The sequence below is a fragment of the Lytechinus variegatus genome, chromosome 11 (genome assembly GCF_018143015.1).
Source record: "Lytechinus variegatus isolate NC3 chromosome 11, Lvar_3.0, whole genome shotgun sequence".
Classification (NCBI taxonomy): domain Eukaryota; kingdom Metazoa; phylum Echinodermata; class Echinoidea; order Temnopleuroida; family Toxopneustidae; genus Lytechinus; species Lytechinus variegatus.
This window is the reverse complement of record NC_054750.1, coordinates 14,578,112-14,602,467: the sequence shown is the minus strand read 5'-3', so window position 1 is coordinate 14,602,467 and position 24,356 is coordinate 14,578,112. Positions and strand designations below refer to the sequence as shown.

Genomic DNA, 24,356 nt, shown 5'->3' with positions numbered 1-24,356 from the left:
TTACTACAATAGACATGTTATGATACTTTAACCTCTTGTTATTAAGCCAGGTATACATGTACCTGAATAATTTACATAATTATACACTTAATCTCATTAAAAAATCCCTTTAAGCAGTTCTACCAACCTTATTGAGATCCTTTTCATTTTCCCCCTTATTCCGGCACAGTTATATTTTATCTTCAATTCTTTAAAGAAATACCATTTGTTTATAATTTTTGTTTATCTTATTCAAGCAAGCACATGAATTACTGCCTCTATCCCCATAGAATCATACCGTGGTTACAATGATCCAAGATTACTGTTATCCCATGTATACAATTATTCAACTCTACTCCTTTTTAAAAATTTCAACATATAACATTTATTTTATTACTTTAACACATCATTTTGTTATGGTCATTGATATTGTATATATGTTGTATTTTACCTTGTACAGAATTTCGCAATCTGGCTTTCGGCTGCGATGAAGTATTTTTCATAAACTATTTCAATTTCAATACATGTATTAATTTGAAGAGTCATTCTATTTTTTTTTCATAATATCCAAACCAGCCACACACACAAAATTATTCTGTGCAAGTAGGTCTTTCTTTCTTTGGGGTGTCTCATGAAGGATTTACAATTATGCTAACTGTCCCATTATGTTAAGTAGCAATAGGCTCAGCAACCAATCAATCATAAAATATATAAATTTATATTCAGCAACATGATTGGTCAAATCTAATTTATTCTATTATAATAATAAAAGAGGAATGAGTACATGTATGTCATGTCCCTACAAGGCTACATGTACAAGTATAGGGGCTGATGCACCAATTTAACCAGCATATGCTGATGCACATAAACTACATGTATGTTTATTTGATTCTAAATTAATTTCTTTTGTTATGAACACAAATGATCCTTCACATCAAGAAATGGGATATAAGGAGAAAACCACTTGCCACTCAATACAGTACATTGGCACAAGCTGGCTTAAACATCTAGGGGGGTATTTCACATGAAAGGACTTGTCAGTCGTTTCATCTGAGTGTCTTTTATCCAACATTTACCTTGGGAACTGTGCTTCTTAGCTAATCATAATAAAGGAAAGCTCCCAGATATGACAAATTGTCAAATTAAATGTCGAAAAAATGCTCTCCAGATGCAACATCTCCTTATAAAATGGCTTAATGTTGTCTCGCCAATAGACCTCTCAGTGTCCTCCTCCAAATATCTAGGTTTGGTCCAATATTCAATGAGTATAGCACAACAAGACATGCTTCTGGCTCCTAATAATTCAAACCACCATCATCCATCACTGGTAAATGTAAATAATATTTTTTTTTCATCTTGAATCCTTCCAACAGATCATTTAATGGCATCTTCAGTGCCGTCACCAAGAAGTAGTTATCAGTTGCCATGAAGCCAGGTATATGATCTTCACTTTGTGAAATGCCACTGGAATATTTTGAGATGGTAAAAAAAATCATACCTGTTCTAGTGGCAAACGATATATATAAAGACCACATTTTCTTCTTTCCAATTGATAGTTCCAATTGATAGTTCTCCTTTAACAGAGCATGTAATACAAAAAGAGGATCATCCGAGAAAGACAGCATCCTAAGACAGCAACCTGCCCCTTAAATCCTTCTTTCTTGTCTTCCTCGAGCGAAGATATACATGCTGTAGTTTACCGTAAACATTTTCTGAAAGACTAGCGTTGTTCCAGAGATTTGTCTCTAGCAATAACAGAGTCTTCAAATTTGATCATGTACGTGGTTCCTTTGTGCCAATGAGCAGTTACCTTTGCCGGCTGTGTTGGGGGGGGGGGGCAGATAGAAAGCAGGAGGGGGGCAAGAAGGGAGAGGACAGAAGAAAGGGAAAAACGAGCACAGAAAAAAGAGAAAAAGTAAGAACAAGGTAGTTATGGTACCTTTAATATAGCATTTCTGTAGACAATAAACAGATATTGACTAATACTAGTAATAAATATTTTTAAAACAACATTTCTCCAAATTCAAATTACATACGACACCTAGGCCTACATGTAATGATAATGAATGGATGTCCCTGGGGATGTAATAATTACTTGGTAAATGTACATAATCCGAAACAAGCAATCAACAGCAGCAAAAATGTCTCTTATTTTTCTAAAACACAAATGTGGGTTAAGATAAAATGCTTCAGTCTAGGGACAGACATGATTACAATAGCGCCATCATGAAACCAGGCAAAAACAGTTTCCTGGGATTTAAGAGAGCTATAAAACTAAAGCTTGTCTCGAGCCAGAAGGACTGTATGAGCTCCATTACAGTACCGAGGTGAAAAATCCAAATGATATATTTGGGTTTATTAAAATTCAGTATGCCTGCCTCATGAACAATCATGGGCACAAGAAACATAAGAATATAGCATAATTTTTTACACATCAATCAGCTCGATTGGCGTGGTGCAATCAGAAAGCCAACTGCAGTCAAGACCATCTGACACAAGTTCGAATCTCATCTTGAATGATTTTTCATAGTTATTTTTTTTAATTAACAAGTGGAATGCCTCTGGCCGTCTCACCTGCATCACGCGGTTCAATATGGCAGCAGTGCTGACTTTGAATACTACTCTAACTCGCACAAGATGTTCAGTGATACATGGTTACTCTTATGTCCACTTTTTATGAACTAGACCAATAAACTTACAGAGATATGATGGTTATTCAACAAAAAAAACCAACATGGCCAAAGTTCATTGACCTTACATGACCTTTGACCTTGATCATGTGACCTGAAACTCGCACAGGATGTTCAGTGATACTTGATTACTCTTATGTACAAGTTTCATGAATCAGATCCATAAACTTTCAAAGTTATGATGGTAATTCAACAAATACACCCAATTCGGCCAAAGTTCATTGACCTTTGACCTTGGTCATGTGCCCTGAAACGCGCACAGGATGTTCAGTGATACTTGATTAACCTTATGTCCAAGTTTAATGAACTAGACCAATAAACTTTCAAAGTTATGATGGTAATTCAAAAGATACCCCCGATTCGGCCAAAGTTCATTGACCCTAAATGACCTTTGACCTTAATCATGAGACCTGAAACTTGCACAAAATGTTCAGTGATGCTTGATTACTATTATGTCCAAGTTTCATGAATCAGATCCATAAACTTTCAAAGTTATGATGGGAATTCAACAGATATCCCCAATTCGGCCAAAGTTCATTGACCCTAAATGACCTTTGACCTTGGTCATGTGAGATGAAACTCATGCAGGATGTTCAGTGATACTTGATTAACCTTATGTCCAAGTTTCATGAACTAGGTCCATATATTTTCTAAGTTATGATGACATTTCAAAAACTTAACCTCAGGTTAAGATTTCGATGTTGATTCCTCCAACATGGTCTAAGTTCATTGACCCTAAATGACCTTTGACCTTGGTCATGTGACACGAAACTCTAATAGGATGTTCAGTAATACTTGATTAACCTTATGGCCAAGATTTATTACCTAGGTCTATATACTTTCTAAGTTATGTCGTCGTTTAAAAAACTTAACCTCAGGTTAAGATTTGATGTTGACGCCGCCGCCGCCGCCGTTGGAAAAGCGGCGCCTTTAGTCTCACTCTGCTTTGCAGGTGACTTAAAAATTGAGGCAAGAATCTGAAAATAATACCAATCCAAGATTTAAATTTGAATATTCATGACTACATCAAATGCGTCGGTACCAAATTGGAGCCCATACAGTCCTTCTCGACTCAAGCTTTGGAAAAGAGTCAGTTATGTGAATTATACTAAAGTATCACTAATACAATGTATTCTAATAGGCCTATCATAAAAGTGTAGTAATCAAATAGGTTTTTCAGCTATTACAGTTTAAATTTGACGTAACCCCCCCCCCCCCCAGAATGTGTTGTTTTTTATTCAAAATAACCCTTTGAGCTCTTTTATAAAGACTTTGGAAGTTTGAAAGCTTCTGATAAATGTTATATCCTGAAAATTTCAGCTCATTCCGTGGATGAGAAAGGGGTTTTACAAGACATATACATGGAAACACATTATTTTGATAGAGCACCTGATCCTATATTTTTTTTTAATTCTGTGAATCTATCTAACTGTAAACCCTGCTTATTAGTTGTTTATTACTTCCATTTCATCTAAACTTTCACACAAACACTTACAAAATATATGATATACATGTCATTCCATTTGCAAAGCAAATTTTTCTGCTTTTGTTAATGTCATGACATCCTTTTTAAAACAGGTGCTGGAAATTCATCTAAGCAGAACACTATGTTTTTTTTAGTTTATTCTTTGATAAAACTATCTTGACATAAAATAACAAAAGTACAGTACTCCATTCATGCTATCAGTGAGTCATATTTTTTTGGTTAATGCTAATTCATCCCTTAAAAAACAGCTGAAAATAAATGTAGTCTGAACACTTTGTAGGATCGTTCTTTTTAATTTACATTCAGAGACAAGAAGAGAGTAACAATGTGTCTAATCCACAGGTGCTAATTTATGCCTCCCAATTTCAGTCCTTCAAATTCAATCATAAATGTCAAAATAAAATTATTTGGTAATGTTTCAAACCACCAATTCTATACAGTTTCAGGAAGTTTTCAGTGTTGGCTAATAAAATGTAAGAATGTTCGCATACAGCTTAACAACTCCCATGATGGCCCTACAAGTTGGTAGATTATGAGGCAAAAAAGCTGTGAGAAACAGAGGGAATGTTACTTTTTAAAAAGAATATTCTGTCTTTTCAAGGACTACCTCATCTTTTGCTTCCATATTTTATAGTAACAATATTAAATTCATTATTACGTATAATAATCAATAAAATTTCTCTATGTGCTTTTACTATTCCAAACCAATTTAGAACATGAATTAATGATTTAAAAGTGAAAATTTTTGTCTCCTTTCAAAAGATGATCAAGCAAAGACTGTTTTATCTCTGAAATAAGACATCATATTTGATGTTTCCAATAATTTTTTTAAAGCTATTCTAGACTTTGTATAAAAAAAATTACTTTGGTAAAGGTGAACACAAATGAATTTATAATTTCCCTCTACAGACATGAACTTAGATATTGGTATTCCATATTGGTTGCAACCTGAAAATAGGAAAAAAATGTATTTATGACAAAAAGAATAGCACTTTTCTGGCTCTGCATTTTATTAGCTCTGTGGGTGACAAGATATAAATCAACTTTGATCATTCTTGGTGAGAATTGATGATTAGGATTGACTGAAGCCTTGTTCACATCTTGAGTTGACATTGATATGGAAAGAAAATTGCTAACTTTGTTCTTGATTGTAGATACTGCAAATATCATTGATTGAAGGTGCTTGGTGCAAGATATCCTTCTCATTACGTTTCTCAAGACAGAAATTGTTCACTTGTTTCCTCTATAAATAACCGATAATCTTAAACTTTTCAAAGAAAAATATTTTGTCTATGAAAACTCACCGCCCCTCCATCCCCCTCAGTTTTACAAAATATATATTTTTTTTTACCTGACTGCTAAGAAAGCATGAATGCTTGTAAGCAAGCAACCAGAGGAGCTACGGCTTGAGGTCCTCTCCAAGGGACCTGGTAGCGAGGATTAATGCCTTACCAAAGGGCACTAGCGCATCAAGAGGGAATCAAACCTGGGTTGCTGGAATCCAAGCGACTGAGCTATTGCACCTCAACACTGAGCTCCCACTGTATTAAACTTGGCTGTTATAGTAGTTTTTTTTTTCCTCAATTTATTCATACTTCATTTTAATTGGCTCCTAAACCCTGCTACCATGGAAATTTGCAAAGTTATTACTACACTATGTATTTTTTATGCAACATTTTCAAGATCATCTTCCCTTATATTTATATATTCTTCCTTTTTTTACTTACAAAGTTACATCCATTTAGTATAGCCTCAATGATACCAGCGGTGAAAGCTGCACAGTTCAAACTACCTGTAGAGTGAGATACAAGTGAACAAGTATATGACCATTAATCAATGTTCAGGGGAAAAGTATATAGGAATACAAAGAATGTGTTTTCTCTAATATTTAAATCATTTCTTACTGGGGTAGACTTGATCTTTACTGAATTCAATATTCATATTTCAAGCCTATAAGGGGGGAAGTATAAGGGGGAAAGGGATGCAATTCACAAAATATCTTGAATGGTTTCATTGACAATGTTCTGCATAATTTTATTTGCCACAGAGTCATGATTTTCCTCTGGGGAAGAAAACATATTAAAGACAGCAATTGGGTTGAACAAATCATACAAGTATGGCGCATCAAGGAATAATGGAGCATATAACAGGGATATCACTTACAAGGAGTGTGCAAAAGAGAAAAGAACAAGGGGGGGCAATACTATATTACAACCCATCTTCCTCCTCATCTGTTTGATTCACTTCTCTATTCCTCCTCTCTCAATCCTTGCTCCTTCCTCCCTATCCTCTCACATCAATTAGACATTACGACTGAATGATTTCTTGTTCTTAGAGAACAGAGACAATGCACAAATATCTGGAAGCAATTGCACATTTTTAACATGACCTCTAGCAAAAATGTTGAGTTAAAGTTCTCCTGTGACTGCATTCATCTCTTGAGACATGATATTAAACTTATATGTCAACATCTCAACTTCTCTGACAACATTCAATATGGTGGTGATATGATATCTGATGGCTATTAATCCAGAGGACCAAAGGCTTAAGGTGCTCTCCATGGGACATAAATGCCTTAAATACCAAAATGCACTAGTGCTAGCTCACCAACTGGGATTCAAACCAGGGAAAGCGGAATCAAAAAACAAAACTCTACAAACTGAACTTTCACACCTATCAACATATTATGTTTTGTCTTGTTTTGTCATGTATTGTAAATATTGTAACTTGTTTCATGTATTATTTCGATTGCTATTTCCTATGTATTTTATTCCTATTATAATTTATTTGCTGTATTTGTATCACTGTAATCTATTTGTCATGCATCCCCCTGCTTTTCAAGCCTCTGACTTTTCTAGGGTGTTTGATCCTCACATTTTACAATGTACATATCTACTCATGTGATTTTTTACCTAATAAATAAATTGAATTGAATTGAATTGAATCACAAGGAAATATATTGAGCCAATATGGCAGAATTCAGGCTTCAACAGAATCTACTGAATTTGATCAGATTGAGCTTTCAAAGATCACAAGGAGCATATGAAAAAATATTAAAAACTATAACATTTTGTAATAATCTCAATACAGTGCACACATTAGATATTTCTCTTAAGTGATTTTTCCAAGCAATTATAAAATATTTGGATCAACGCATTACATGATAAATTTAGGGTGCACATAAATCAGTATGGGACCAAAAAAATCTATCACTCTGCAAACGAAAATCAAATTTTTCATTTATTTTAATTATCTCATATTACCATTATAGTAATGTAAAAAGCAAGTTTCATAATGCTCTGATACTTCGTGAGGAGAACGATGTTACTTCAAGATGTCTAAAAGGTTTATTTCCAATTCACCTAATGCCAATTGCCAACTCATCAACTTTCATTTGCTCTACCATCAGTTCGTCCATTCACCACACGGTCTACTTTCATATAGACTTTCCGTCTATTGACCAGTTGGTCCAACAGCCACTTAGTCCATACACCATGTGGTATAAGGCGGCGCGATAGCTCAGTTGGTAGAGCGGGGGATTCGTATTTCGGTGACCCGGGTTCGATTCCCACTAGGTGCGCTAGTGCCCTTTGGTAAGGCATTAATCCTCAGTACCAGGTCCTTCGGAGAGGACCTTAAGCCGTCGGTCCTCTGGTTGCTTGCTTACAAGCATTCATGCTTTCTTAGCAATCAGGTAAAAAATCACCACCAATCTCAATCTCAATAATTAAACTTAAGTGCTAATTGTGCGAAATGAATGAAAAGAAATTGGGTATTAGACCAACTGGTTATTAGATGAAATGGTAATAGACAAACTGGAGATTAGATGAAGTGATGATTGGACCAAATGGTTGTTAAACGCAATCTTGATGGACAGAATGGCATTAGACTACATGAAGGTAGACAATGTGGTGAGTGGACGAATTGGCAATTTACCATCTAAAAATGCAAAAAAAATCAAAATCCTTTTAACTTAATGATACTCTACTTTGTGCCATTTTGTGAAACAACAACAAAAGAGTATATGGAGTGGGTGATCTCATACAAAACTTGACATATGATCAACCTGATATACACAAGAGAGATCCAAATGAAAGTTTACAGAGGAGGAAATGGAGTAGCCTTTAACTTCAGAGACATTGATATCAAGTCAACATTGATGGATATTAGACAGTCATCAAGAGTTCATGTGTAGTGAAAAGTTTTATTTGTTTACAAGCTGAGATTCATATTTCATGAGTATGATGATGATGATGACATATTAACTGGAGGCATTGACATAGTCAGATAGGTGGTCCTCTTTAAAAGTCAAGTCCACCCCTGAAAAATGATGATTTGAATCAATAGAGAAAGATCAAATAAGCATAACAGTGAAATTTTCATTTATAAAATCAGATGTTAAATAAGAAAGTAGAGACATTTTGTAGTTTCACTTATTTTCCAAAATACATCTATATAACGACTTGAAGATATGAAAATGTGAGTCAATGATTTGTGTCACTCACTATTTCTTTAGTTTTTTATTGCTTGAAAATATTATTTCATATTTATAGATTTGATCAGAACCCTCTTCATTAAACAACAAAATTTTAAGATACTAGTAATTTCACAGTTTCAAGAAGGAATAAAACCTTATTTCACATGGCAATGAGAAGAAATTAAAATATTTTCATGTATTTCAAAGAAATAAAGAGTGTGTATGTCATTAATCTCATCGTTTCCACAATGTACCAACCAGGATATGCATATATAACTGGTTTGTGAAATTTAACTTTCTAATTCTACATGTACATCTGATTTTGATGAATTTTTCAGTGTTACGCTTGTTTGATTTTTCCTCTTTTCATTTAATTCAATTTTTTGTTGGGGTGGACTTGTCCTTTAACAAGGGGGAGCCTGCACAAGACTTCCCCAGCCATTCTTGTATGTCTCCCTCTATGTTGAATCTAGGGAAAGGCAGCTTTCCTCTCAGAAGACAGACTGGACAAGAAGATAGTTGGTCTAAGAACCTATTTAAACATTTGTGTTTTAAAGGTCAAGTCCACCTCAGAAAAATGTTGATTTTAATCAATAGAAAAAAATCAGACAAGCACAATGCTGAAAATTTCATCAAAATCGAATGTAAAATAAGAAAGTTATGATATTTCAAAGTTTAATTTATTTTCAACAAAATAGTCATATGAACGAGCCAGTTACATCCAAATGAGAGAGTCGATGATGTTACTCACTATTTTTGTTTTTTATTGTTTGAATTATACAATATTTCAATTTTTACGAATTTGACGATAAGGACCTCCTTGCCTGAAGCACAAAATGTTAAAATAATGGAATTCCACGTGTTCAGGGAGGAATGAAACTTCATTTCTCGATCATGACAATGACGAGAAAATAAAGATATTTCATATTTCATATAATCAAATACAAAAGAAATGGTGAGTGAGTGATGTCATCAACTGTCTCATTTGGATGTATCTGGCTCATTCATATACTCATTTGTTGAAAATAAGCGAAACTTTAAAATGCCAAAACTTTCTTATTTTACATCCGATTTTGATGAAATTTTCAGTGTTATGCTTGATGAATTTTTCTCTTTTAATTCAAATCAAGTTTTTGTTGGGGTGGACTTGTCCTTTAAGGAAACAATGTTTACTACTTTTTCAAGCTCACGATAACACAAAAGTATTCCCAATAAATACAATAGAGGATTTATAAAATGTCTCAGACCAGAATTCTCAGTCTGTACCATGTGGTCAAAGGTCACTAGTTTCCCCCAAGTGCTGCGTCACTTCTCTAAAGGATCCAATCAAATATCAAATATTACACGCTTTTTGCTTGTGATACACACAATTTCCTTGCAACATTCATTGAAATATTGTGCTTACTACTTCAGAAACAATATTTCCGGGTCCATAATTCCCTGACCCAGTCTGTGGGTGAACTAATGAAAAAAAAAAAAAGAAGTTTCACAGCCGCAGAGATGAGCATCATGGACACATGTACATCAAACCAGATATTCTTTATAGGAAGGAAGTTGATCAAGGTTCCTTAAATGAAAGACCGAAGACTATATGACAAATAAAAGCTGTCGAAGATATCAACAAATTAATCAATCAAGTAGTTCATTAAAATGATAAAAGGTTGATCAATGGAGAAGCTGATAAATGACATTGCAACATACATTATAGGCAACAGCACAAAAGCCAATCCTGGGCTGTGTAACATAAAGCGTAGTGACTGAACATGGGGCTGGTCGCTACGATTTATTGCATTTATTATTGTGCATGATCAATCATAAGAAATAGAATCGTGATCAATTATTAAGCTTTGTGTTACAGGGGCCCAAAAGCTGATGGAAAAGTCGAGCAAGGATTCTTTACAATGGATTACCAGGAAACAATTATTTAGTTGTTCATGGGATTAAAAATGGATTCAATAAAGCAGTAGATTGGAATGATTAAGGGGGTGATCAAAGGGTCCCTCCACTGTATTGTTGACCAAGGATATGGGATTCTAGTATGCTTTTCACACTGCAATTTTTTTCCTTAACACCGGGAAATTGGTGGGGCTAAGGGGAGGTCTTAGCCCCACCAATTTCCCGCGTTTAAGCTTAGCCCACGTCGTTTTCACACTATGTTTTAGCAAAGTGGGCTCGCACGGTAAATAGTAAGGGACTATCTGGCCCTGCAAAAAAGTAGGGTTAGCCGGCTTATTGTGGTGCTAGCACCACAATTGCAGTGCTAAGAGATGCAGTGTGAAACGAAACAGGGCTAAGAAAAAGAGGGGCTAAGCATTAACCAATCACAAAAGTCAAAATTGAACATTAATCGCGCTCTGTCTGGTAAAATCAATATTCATGAGCTGTGTGACAGTCCGGGGTTAAGGCATTAACCCCGGCTAAGTAATTTGTATGGGGTTAAGAAAGACAGTGTGAATAAAAAAAATAGTATGGGGTTAAGGATAGTCCGGGGTTAGGAGTAGTATGGGGTTAAGGAACTGCAGTGTGAAAAGCATATAGGAGTCCAAGATATAGTAGATCAAGGAGGGACCAAAGCGGAAAGGGAAATCGATCATGATATAGATTTAAGAATGAAGAGAAGTTTATCAACACTGGTGTAAAGACGGGGGGGGGGTGGATTTGACCTCCATATCTTCCATGGCCAAGAATGAAAAATCAGAAATATATCATATGGAGAAAATGAATGGAAAAGGTGAATAAAAATTTAAATACTGTGTGTTGGACATTATGTCAAGATCTATCACAAAATTAGACTTTCTTTTTTATATGAAAATGCCCAAATTTTTTTTCACATATACATGCATATTGTGCCCCATCAAATTTTTTGACTCACTACACCGCTGATTACCAATTAGTTTTGAGTAGATGAAGATCTAGAAGACAAACGATTTGAGCTATGAATAGGAAATGGATTCAATCAAATTAAAGAAATCATTAGTAATTTTGTATGAATATGGGAGAGATAATGACTGTGTCCACATACTCAATCTCTTATTTTGAGGTCAAGAATCTAATCAAATGTTCCAGACAAAATGTAATATGAAATAAAATTGATTAAGGGGCCATTTTACAGGGTACTGATCATAGAATCAATCCGGAATAGATCACTGATTTATTCAAAATTTGAATAATAGAATCTAATGAAAGGAAACCCGTGATGACAGAGAGCAATCCTTTAAGCTTACAAAAACAGTAACTACACAGCTTTCCTTTAATACCTTGTGGTTCCACAATCATTTCAAAGACCTACCACCTTCCTATTATCCCTGCTTTACAAGTCTGAAGAAAAAAGGCAAATAAGTCACCAAATGAAGATTGTACCCCATTCATCATCCTACACAATACAGTGACAATGCAATAGAAACTTGTCTAATCATTGCATTCACATAAATTACACAGTACTGCCTTTAAGTATCCATTCAAAGTGTGATTTTCTTTTTTTAGTTTATCGCAGAGAAACTCTATTCTTTTCTCCTCATCTTCATTGTTACTTGACAAAGATAGCGATTGTCCCCAAATCTGGGGGATCTTGTCTGTTCTATTTGCAAACTCTGATAACTCCAACAGGTCAATAATGGGGCTTCCACACAAGCCCAATCAGGAAAGTATCTATAAAATAAAGAGAGCTAGTTAATGCTCCAAAAATTTGTTTTATATTTTGAATACAATTGGTGTTCGGAGATCACCTTTTTATCTAAGATATAATCTTGTACCCCTTTCATAAACCCAATTATGCAGATAATATCTGCATAATGATTGAAACGCTGATCTAATAATCGTGTACAATAATCATAGTGATTTATCAAACCAGTCATGGCAATGGTACTGATTGCAGAAAATGTAGTTCAAAAACTCTCACAAGTTACCGTTGGCCAGTCATAGTCTTCGTAACGGATCATACTACTATGAGGTTGAATAACATCAGAAGGCTTGTGAACAACCTTTCTCAATGGATATTTCTTCAAAAATAACATGAAGATGAAATGGTTGTACTACAACTCACTGATTTTAACTGAATTAAAATCTTTCATTTTGATAAATGGATATTTTAATAAGGCCCTTGGTGATTTATTTCCCTCATTTCCACATGCCAATACAAGACTACAATTTATAGCAAATAATCATTTTGTTCTACATCACATAAAAAGTTCTTGTAAATGGAGGTGTGGATGCATCTAATATGATTCCCATCCCCAGTTGTTTCATCCTTTATTTACACAGTGGAGTGTAGTATGAGATTTGGAGGTATTCTTTGAAGATCCCATTATTCTTTAAGAAGGCAATGAATAGAAGTGATGACAAAACACCCCCTTCTGGTACATCAAAGGGAATATGAAAAGCCATCTCAATCATCTATTCAATTCTTTGTCTTCTTGCATTATTCATTATTCAATGGACATTACAATGAGTAAAATAGCCTTTCATTTCAAAGAGGACCTACATGTACATGTACCACAAAATTTCTGACTTCTGATCTGGTGCAAAAACCAGACGCTATAAACTTTGAAAGGGAAAGTTGATATATAGACTGGAATATTCCACTAAAACTTAAGTAGGTTTTTTTTTAATCAGCTTGTTCTTCTATTCCACTGTTTTTTCAAATATAATTTCCATGACAGAAAGATTCTTTCATGGTTTGTGACTTTGTGTCACAATGTTTATAATGCATAGAACATCAATACAATATTAAGATATGCAGACGGACACCAGTCGGCTGAAAATGGAATAAGTAGATTGGGTCTGATTGTTTTATCTATTTTCTGTATGTTGCTCTGTTTAAATTTCGTAGCAAAATTTATTTATATAGTGAAACCTTGCCTTCCCATTTTTCAGACAACAAATAGGAAATATGTTATCAATGTCTCACCAGAAATTATCTGGAAAAAGAAAAGGATGATAAAGAAGCACATAATCCGATTGCAAATTATATAATCAGATAATTACATGTTTATTGGATGCGTTTATAGTAAAATATCATTTTACTATAAATTTGTCCATGCCAGAGAAGATAAAATGAATAAGAGAGGACAACAGTACTATACATTATATCCATTAATGCAACATTTGTACAATAGACAGAACAATAAACAAGGCTGTGTGTTCACATCTTACAGAAGAAAGGATGACGTAAATTCGGATACAAAATAATTGATGATACTATAATAAAGAACGCATTGTGCCCTGTCTAAACGTCTAATCGTCAACTGCGACAAAAGGAAAAGTAATGCAAGGTCTAGAAATGAAATGATAGTAAATTAAATCACAGACATAATTTTCAAATAGTGAAGGTATTCAAAAAGTAGAATAAATTGAGAAGCATTGTTTTTCATCACATGAAAGAGAATACAATGAAAAGGGATATTGATGACAGGTAGGTTACATGCTCAAAAGAAGATCCATTGTATTTGTGAACAAGACGGCAAAAGAAAAGTTGATATAATAACCTTTTGCACACAACTGAGACGTTCTAATGACACAGAAGCTCCAAAGAGTCGTCTTAAAGGTCATTTTATATCTTATCAAGGAGTTATTGAGCTTTTCTTCATCCTCTATTCTCATCTTTTATTCTTGTTTGATTCTTGGTGAGAACAAGAGGCCATACACAGACATCACAAGCATCTTTTCTCTCCGTATGAGGGAGGGAGACAGTGTCCATGTTTGTTCTGCTCCACCATACAGCTTTCACACTTTCAAGGGTTCACCCCTACCAAGTGTTTAAACTGAAAAAAAAAACTGCAATCATTCCTAAAAGGTTTCTTTTGTTGATTCCCCTGGCCTTGCCCATCTTTATCTTTTGAATTGGGGTTTGTTTGACCAGCAATGGGAGGGGAGTTTTCTAGTTTCTTGACCTCATACAGTTGAGTGACCCACCCAATACTGAAAGGTCAAGAAGGGGTGTGTGATTGTATGCTACATCTGGGAGGGGGCTGGTACATGTACATTACCTGTATAGAACAAATCACTTTATCCATTGCTAGAACTGGATCCATATCTGATGTCATTCCTAACGCTCTCGAGGCGGTGCTGCACCATCCCGAGTTTGCCCAATCTCAAGATTTTAGCCCGATCGGCCCTCTTCGCGATTAATCTCGAGATTCAAGAAACCCCGTCTCCACCATTGCAAAAAGAGCAATTCCTGCTCGAGCGAGGTATCGATGCATTACCGTGTATAAATAATCCCAAGTGCGTCTGCACCTACGAATTAGCGCGATAATTCGTGAAATAGCGCGCTACTTTGCAAATAATCCCAAGTTGACTTGGGATTGCAATCTCGATATTAATCCTATGAAATAGCACGATAATTGCGTCTGCATTGCAAATAATCTCGAGATTGTTCAGATCGGGATAATTTGCCAGATCAGAAAAAGCGCGCTAATTTAAAAACTCGGGATGGTGCAGACGGCCCTAAAATGGAAGCAGTTGCTAATATCCTTGATCATGCTAAAGGAAAATTCTTAAATCTCTTTATAATTGGAGGGCAGGGCAAAGTGTAGTGTTGCTGATTAAATTGTCTTTATAAAGAATCATGGGATTTATTATGAAAATTGCTCTGTCCTGTAAAATATTTCAAACTAACCAAAAGTTTTCCTTATCATTTAGTGTTATGCGTGCATGATTGGGACTACACAAACTCTTTGGTCAGATCATTTCCAATGTTTAAATATTTTGGATGTGAAAATGTTAGACAAGCGATGATTAACGGTTGACTTACTCACTATTTCTCCCTAAAAAACATCTTTTCAGCTATTCCACTACTTTGCTTACCCTTTAAAAGAATTATATTTCCTAAAACAATGGAAATAATGCAATCCTTGCAATTATTTGTCTTGCATTTTTCTTCTTTGCCAATATCAATTTTTATGCATGTCTTCAGCTTTCCTGTCTACTTAGATACATGTAATTCACCATTAAATCAGATTAGAATTGATAACTGGGCTGGACTGTTTATTCGGAAACAATTTGTTGTAATCCGTGTTGGCTATACCAATACTTGAGTTGACCAAAGGTCTACAATGTGCAAATGCACTTTAATCATTAAAGATATACTGTTGAATCAGATATGTCTACCAGTCAGATCATTATCTCCTGGACTTTAGGAGTAAAAGGAAGTTCTTAATATGTATATATATATATATACATGGAAGGAGAATCTTAATTAACTTGTATCTGATGAACAAACATAATCATCATATAAATAACAACAGTTAATAGCAACTGCTATAATTCTACTAAATTAATTTTTCCTTTCTGTTTAATTTCTAAGAAGCAAAAAAAAAGGTTAGAAAAGTTTTTCAAGTTATAGGTCTACATTTGAGAAATTAATAGGAAAATGTGTCTAGTACATTACATAAACAAGTACATGTAAGCCAATGAATTGAGGAATAATTCAATAATGTACTCCTTTTTTTAGTTTTATCAGCCATTATTGCCCTTTTCTATCAAAACCTGCATGGAGTTTTGTTAAATCTAAAGATAATTCAGTTTGAACGTTTGATTGTGCAAAAGATCTGAAATCTGATATTTACAATGAAAATGTCTAAGAGGCTATTTTTAGTTTTGGTAATTTTTTACCAAGTTTTACTTCACATCATAAACTGACCAACTCATGGTCATTTTAGAACATTACAGACTGTCAAAAGAACAAGAAATCAGAGACAGAAAATTTTATGAAGGTCCCAAATATAGAGGGTCGGATGTATATACATATTTTATGGAATTTCCCAAATGTTTTAGTTAAACTTTATACAGGCTTTGAATAGTGATTTGTGATGCATATTTACTTCCTCTCCTCTCTCTCTCTCTCTTTCTCTCAGTGAGATGGGGGGGAGGGCTTTGGGATGCTTGACCGCCACCCAAAAAAATTATACATATATATATATATATATATATATATATCATGACCAAGAAGAAAGAAAGTAAAGGAAAGAAAAAGAAAAAAAGAAAAACGGATATGTAAGAGTTTTGTCTGAATTTTATGTCAAAATCTATCACAAAAACTTGTAATAAAACTGTAAAAATTTTTGGTTGCTTGCAACTTTTTATGAATTTTGCCTGATGCTCCATATCTCACCCCCTCAAAACTTTTGGCTCATTATGCCACTGCTTTCTTTATCTCTCTCAAGCTTGGCTTACAAGTTTATAGCTCATTTCCATGGCAAACTACACCCTCCCTGGAAACCCTTGAAACTAGTTCAAAGGCAATATTATGACTGGCAAGCCACTGCATTGCATACATAGCTTCCAGGTAAAACAGACTTTATCACACCAATGTGGAGGTGTGAGAACTGACACTCAGTTATAACAAGATTGAATGAATATGATGAAAGATGTGACACCGATACATGTTGATTTTGGAGTATTGAGTGTTAGGACAGACAAATATTCATCAGACAAACTAGGTTTCCTACAACAAACCCAATTTGCCAAAAGCATTTCCAAAAAGATAATTTCTGTCAACAGCAATTTGGTGGCCATTTTTTTTTCATAGTTTCGAGGGTTGAGGTTGTGTTAATTTTGTCTACTAATATGCTTTTCACACTGCATTTCCTTAACCCCATACTATCCTTAATCCCGGACTATGCTTAACCATATACTACCTTTTTTGGATTCACACTATCTTTCTGAACCCCATACTAATTGCTTTATAATAGTCAGGGTTAACGCCTTATTACCTGGATTATCACAGAGCTCATGAATATTGATGACTTTACCATACATAGTGCGATTAAAATGCAATTTCGACTTCTGTGATTGGCTAATGCTATGCCCACTTTTCCTTAGTCCACTTTCGTTTCACACTGCATCTCTTAGCTCCGCAATTGTTAATGAGTGAACCTTTTATGCTACAATACAAGATGACAGACTTGCACTATTGTAAATGTTGCTGAAGAATTAAAGCTATCATTAAGCATCCCTGGTACAAAAGTGAAAACTGATTATAAACAATTGTTGACTTTAAATATATGAATGTGCAGTATTGCAACATTTGCAAGTGAAGGGTTAAAGTGAAGTCTTTATTTCTAGATGCTGACAATGATACATTTACTTCGTATCACCAGTTTAATTACAAAGAAATCCTTGAACAGAAAAAAGAACAGTGACATTAATATATCGAAGCAAGTTTTAGGAAGGAACAAATCAATTTCAACTGTTCTGTGAAGAATAAGACCAGAAGGTAAAATCAATTAAGGAAGGAACTTATTTCTTAAGTAGCCTCTTGGTCTAGCATGTACATCCACGTCATTTGTCTGGCATAATCTATTAGTCATTGTGTAATTTGACATCAGCTATATTCCCATAAGCCCTTAAAATATGTATATTTTCTTTTAATTCTTTGGAAAGTTGAAGACAGTGAGTATACGCTGGAAAGGTCAAAGGTCACTGTGTCATGACCTCCGCTAATTTGAATGCATTGTATCACACCATTGTATCATCTGTATGCACTACTAGCTACCACACTGGTGCAAGGAGCCCACGTTTGCCTGTGCCCACACTGGGATCTCTCTTCATCCCAAGCCCACAAAATTTGTGAAAAAAGTCTTTCCTCATATGTTTTCAACATTCAATGGTGGCTCAGCGGAAGAGCACCTACATGTACCTCATGAACAGGAGGTCATGGGTTCAATCCCTGCCCAAGTCATATTAAAGACTTTCAAACATGAGACCTTGTCATTTCGCCAAGCTCGGTTTATTTGTTGTGCAGGGCCCATTGGAAGACCAGGGGCCCATTGCAGAAAGTTGCAATCAAACGCAACTCTAAAAATCATGCGCAACTTGATTTTCAACCAATCAACTGCGCGCATTTGGGACTTGCGATTGATTTCTTGGCATGCGTTTAAATGCAACTCTTTCTGCAGGGCCCATTGGAAGACCAGGTATAATAGCTGAGATGGCTATCCTGGCTAAATAGGAGATACTATAAGAGTGGCAAACAAAATGGCAAGGTCTGATAAAATGGCACACATGTTTTAGGACCAAGAGCACATGTCGGATGTAATGAACTTGGAAAGGCAGGATTACTTCATGTAGATCACAGATCACACCAATTAGTATTACACCATGTACAGAAAATATTCTATTCGGATACATTAGATCATTATACATAGCAAATAATTTCACCAGTGTATCGAATATCCATAGGTACGATACTTGAAATAGTAATTTTGATTTTGTATTACCAGAACGTGAAGGACATATAGGGAAACCTTTTTATTTTAATGGCATCCAATCTTGGAATGCTCTTCCTAATCAAGTAAAAGCTGTTAATTTTTTCTCAATTTAAGAGTGCATTAAAGAAGCACCTAAAACTGGAAGCTACTCGAGAACAGTATTACCAGTAAAAATCACACATTTTGTAGTTTGTTTCTAGTATTGTAGATAATGTTAGGGTATGTTAAAATATAATCTTGTTCCATATATAAGGAAGATTATTGTTTGCTTCACATGTTTGCAAATTATTTGACTGATGGATGTGTATTTTTTACCATATTCCAGTACTTGTCGTAGTTTATACTTTTTGTTACAATATATTAATGTTTTATACTAACTATACGACCCCATTGGAAATAAGCCTTTCGGCTTTCATGGGCTATCCTGTTAAGGTATTCTTCAATTTCATTGTAATCTCCTGTGATATTCTTGACAAATAATATCAATCAATCACATGCTGCCAATAGAGTATCATAGGAATCAGAAAGCCTTCAACATCTCTCTCCATCATAATACAAAATATATTACTTGCATTTCAAGAGGATAATGAAAACAGGGCATTAATAATATACCCAATCTGAAGTTATGTAATACAAAAAAACACCCAACAACTTTGTCAAAGTCAGCTGCCAAAATTAACAGCCACATGCATTACATCAATGAAACAAACATGTTATGTCTATACAGGAATTGCCAAGTTCCAAGAATAGATTTGAATGTCTTCTAACAATCAAAATAATCATGTGGGATCGATGAGACTTTATTTTGTTAATTGAATTATCACAGTGGTTTGTTTAGACAGTTTACAAAGCGGGATGTACCTGAATATCTAGCTAATGATGAAATGTATAGTTGTCCTGTTTCATTTCACCAGTTATTCAAAAAATGTATATAAAGAAATGAGAGATCATGAAACTGTCTAGATTTTGAAATGCACGCAGTCACCTGCACCAGTGCAAGATCTGAAATATATCAAACAACTAAGATATTGAACTTTCGGACATACAGTATGATTTATTTTTAAATCAATATCTGGATGATATATGTTTGTGGATAAATTAATATTAGCCAGAAAAGAACAGAAACCAAAATGAAGGTTGCACGAAATGCAAAAAGCATAGGTTACAATTAGGCTTTTTTTTTTACTTTATGGATTGTCAAAAGTCAAACCCCTCAAACTTTATCGGAGGGGTATTACCAAAGGCAAATGTCTGCTCTCCCCCTAAAACTTACAAGTAAAGCCATTTACAGATGTTTTTTGCATGTGTATGATGAACAAAAAAACAGTTGTCAGTCCTTTCCAAATCAAAGAGTATAGATTGCTTTCATGATATTGTTCCAATGAAAAGCCTTAAATCTTATAGTTCCGGTACTTTGCTCGGGATAAAAAAAAAACTTTTAAAAGGTTGATTGAGGAAGCCTTTCAGAGATTTGCAAATAAGCAGGTCCTCAACTCCTCATGGAGTAAGAGGCAATGCAAAATAAAAATATTAGAAATTGTTCATATACAAGAGGGAAATACAGTAAACAGGTGGGATTAAGAATTTGAGAGATGGAATGACAGATATTTGATTTGCCATCATGAATGGTCTAGTCGGCTGTGCAACCCTTCACTCAAGTTAAGGGTCTGAATGTGCAGCCTATTAATATGTTGTGCGCTTAAAGCCCTCTCACTCAGGCAAGTTTTCTATATGCTAGTCTTTACATGGAGACCCGCTTGTTGATCAAAGTTTCAAACAGGGTCTGTGCCTGCAAAGACAGACAGACAGACAAACAGAAAGAAAGAAAAAAAGAAAGAAGAAAGAAAGATATTGATGGGAGAGACAGAATGCATGGAGGAGTGAAACAGATGGAAGAGAAAGAGGAGATGACACAAAGAAGAAAAAATATGAAAAGCTTGGAGGTTGAAAGAATAAAATCACCAAACAAAACTTAAGGAGAAAATGAAGCAGGAGGTAAAATGGAGGATAAAACTGTGAGAATAGGGTGGAAAAGAGCAAAAACTAGATGGGTGGTCAACTGAAATCCACATCTGACAAAAGAAGAAATGCGAAGCTTAAGATGAAAGGAAATAATGCATACAAATTGAACAATTCATCACAAGGTATTAGGTGGACTTTCAACAATAATATAGCTGTGTCTGTACCCATTCTTCATCTCTGTCTCAACTGGTTCTAATACTGCCTAATGATGTGGTTTATAGTCTAAATGTGATTGAAACTATGTGTATACCCCCTCCCAATCCTACAAAAACATCCCCCTAAAATAGGGTTTCTTTCCTCTTTCCTCCACATTTGTTATTTAATGGTTTCACTTATTTATTTTTAAAATATAGGTCTGACTAATGCATGCAATCAAACAGATAGATAAATGTGACCAGTTTGCATGTTTTACATTCAAAGAAACCCTCTTTTTATTACCTGATACCAAAAAAAGTTGAAAAACTTTCCACGCCATTTATTATTTTTTAATCATGATATCACCTTTCATAGAAATGGGTTATATCCACAATATCATCATTTTCTTTTCATCTTAGGCAATAACTTTTATTGTATAAAAAAATGAAATATATAAATCAGTATTTTCTAGAAGTTCTTTTTTTATGTATTAATAAATGGTACAACAAGCAAAATAATTTACACAAACACATAAATCCATTCATCCTTATTTCTTCTAAACCATTATAAATCTAACACTCACAGGGGGTAAATAAAAAATTGCTCTCTTTTTAACAGAACTTTCTTACAAGAGGATGTTCCCTCTTCTTCTGAAAAATTCTTCTGTTTAGTGTTCATGCTGTGAAAAGTGAATAACATAATGTTGCAATAAGTCTCTCTGCTTCTTAGGTCTTTATAATGTATTTATAGAAAACATAGCTTTTACAGCATGTCGCTGGATGGGCAATTACTTTATTCCAGAATGGACTTTCTGGTCAATATTGAACTAAAAAAGGAAGAGTGACTATTTCTTAAAAGCCATGAGATGCCATTTGAATTCTTTATAACACATTGGTATGTATTTATCACGAATCATGAATTGAAAAGTAATTGTGAGTGTTAATTGTTTGGAATCTCAAATTCCATCTGTGATATGTTTTACAATTTCATCACCTACTGGACATGTAAACTATCAGTAAGTAGTGGAGATAATTAATGCAATAAAACTGACCTTTGGAAGCTCTAAATCTTGAAATTATTTACCACCATCAAAGAGATACATGCCAATCTAAAACACTACATATGTGGACCATACTGCATCTTAAGTGGGGTTTGATCATTCACTATTCAATATGACAGCTTCATATGAGACTCCAAGAACTCATCTCTGACTAAGATGATTGACACATTCAAGAAAGTAACATACAGTTCTTTTCTGTTTACATCTTCTAAGAGCTGGTTGATGATTCCATGTAAAAGTATTATAATGATATGTGATATTAGATCGAAGAATTTGACCACAACCACATCAAATAGCGATAAAAATAAAAAGAATATATCTCACTTTTAATAAATATTGACTCCACACTTCACCACACAATCATGTTCATACCACATACTTCTTTAATTCACTGACCTCAAAACCAATTCCTAGTTAGCCTTCACATTTATCTATCAGGAGACTAATATCCTTTTCACACTGCATTTCCTTAATCCCATACTATCCTTAACCCCATACTATCTTTTTTTCGATTCACACTGTCTTTCTTAACCCCATACTATCTGCTCAACCGTGGTTAATGCCTTAACCCCGGACTATCCCTCAGCTCATGAATACTGATGATTTTACCATACAGAGCATGATTAACGTGCAATTCGACTTCTGTGATTGGTTAATGCTTAGCCCCACTTTCCTTAGCCCTGTTTCGTTTTCACACTGCATCTCTTAGCACCGCAATTGTGGTGCTAGCACTACAATAAGCCGGCTAACCCTGCTTTTTTGCAGGGCCAGATAGTACCGTACTATTTACCGTGCTAGCCCACTTTGCTAAAACGTAGTGTGAAAATGAAGTGGGCTAAGCTTAACCCCAGGAAATTGGTGGGGCTAAGACCCCCTTTAGCCCCACCAATTTAGGAAAAAAGTGCAGTGTGAAAAGCATATAAAAGTTATGCTGTGGAAAGTTTGGGTGCATTCACCCTTGGTCCATTGGTATATTTTACCACCTACATGTAGTGGGTGTTTCATAAAGCTGTTCGTAAAGTTAAGCACAACTTTACGTACACTGGAACATGTTCTTAGGTCATAAATCAATTATACAGGGATATCACATAGTATAAGAAAGGATCACCAGTCGTGCGTAAAGTCATTCGTATCTTACGAACAGCTTTATGAAACACCAACCAGGTCTAAAAAAGAATCAACAAAGGCAATACCAATATTTATGAATTCTATACAGTTTATATATAAAAGTAACACTAAGTTTTAGAAAGTCTTCATGATGTGTCTTCACATGCAAGCACTTATCCCTGTATGCCGACCAATTAAAAAATTTATGAAGTGAAATTTTCTCAAAAATTCATGCAGTGCCTTTTTTGTCAATAATTCACAATTATTTTCATTTGAACACTTAATTTAAATCAGACACATTATATCAATGTGTAGGCCTATTCACTACAAATGATAGAGAATGACAATCTATGGGAACTAAACCATTTGAAAAAGAAAAGTAAAGTTTACAAGCAAAGATAAGTTGTTGCCTGAGAGCATTCTTAGTGAACGGATGACCTGGTTTTCCCAGTCATTTTATGAAAGGAAATTTAAGTGAGTAATATTGAGTCTGCGCCTTGCCTGACCATACCAACTCTCTTGAGGGCTCCATCACAGGATTGTGGTTTTTCTTTTTTTATGAATCATACCTAAATTCAATCTTATATCATTTTTGTTTCTCTTTAAATCCTCACCACAGCACATAATGCTATGTAACCTATTTATCTTGATGAGACACAAGAAATGTATGCACTGACTTCAAAGGATGATTCTCTTATGAATTTCAAATGAATAGATCCTTAATTTTAATCTACCTTCAAATAAATGACTTGTATTGACCTTGACAACCGCCATGAACTCTTCACCTCCATTAAAAGTAGACTGCTGACTGTCATTCCTATTCTGTATGTATGATAAGGTGGTTTCAGACCGCCTCGAAGTTCGCCAGTTCCAGGTATTCTCTGATCGGGAAATTTACCCCGATCAGAAAATACCAGGTATTTTGGTAATGTGAAAGCAAACTACGCGTAATTTCCCCGAAAGAAAATACCCGCTAAATAGTAGGTACTTGGCAAAATTACGAGAACTTTTGTGGGGATTTTTCCAAGGTCGCAGGTATTTTGGCGATGTGAAAGCAAATTACGGGAACTTTTAGCCCAGCGTGTCGTTGGGCGCGGCGGCGTGGGTGGCTGCTGGGCTAGTGATTTTGAATCTCGCGCCTTGCCTGCTTATCAGACCATACTGCGCATGCTCGTAACTTCGGGAACTTATC

The 24,356-nt window shown here is 34.9% G+C and overlaps 1 protein-coding gene across 1 annotated transcript in view; it reads right to left on the bottom strand.

Moving 5' to 3' along the window:
• Window positions 1-1,541: 1,541 nt before the first annotated feature.
• The window catches only part of LOC121423891 (trafficking protein particle complex subunit 5-like), a 49,584-nt gene continuing 26,769 nt past the window's right edge, over window positions 1,542-24,356 (bottom strand). Inside the window, exons 6-7 of the mRNA XM_041619421.1 lie at window positions 5,883-5,947; window positions 1,542-1,798 (exon numbers count right to left, since the gene is read on the bottom strand). Coding sequence (XP_041475355.1) covers window positions 1,700-1,798; window positions 5,883-5,947 — 164 coding nt within the window. The 3' untranslated portion in view covers window positions 1,542-1,699. The remainder of the gene's footprint in view (window positions 1,799-5,882; window positions 5,948-24,356) is intronic.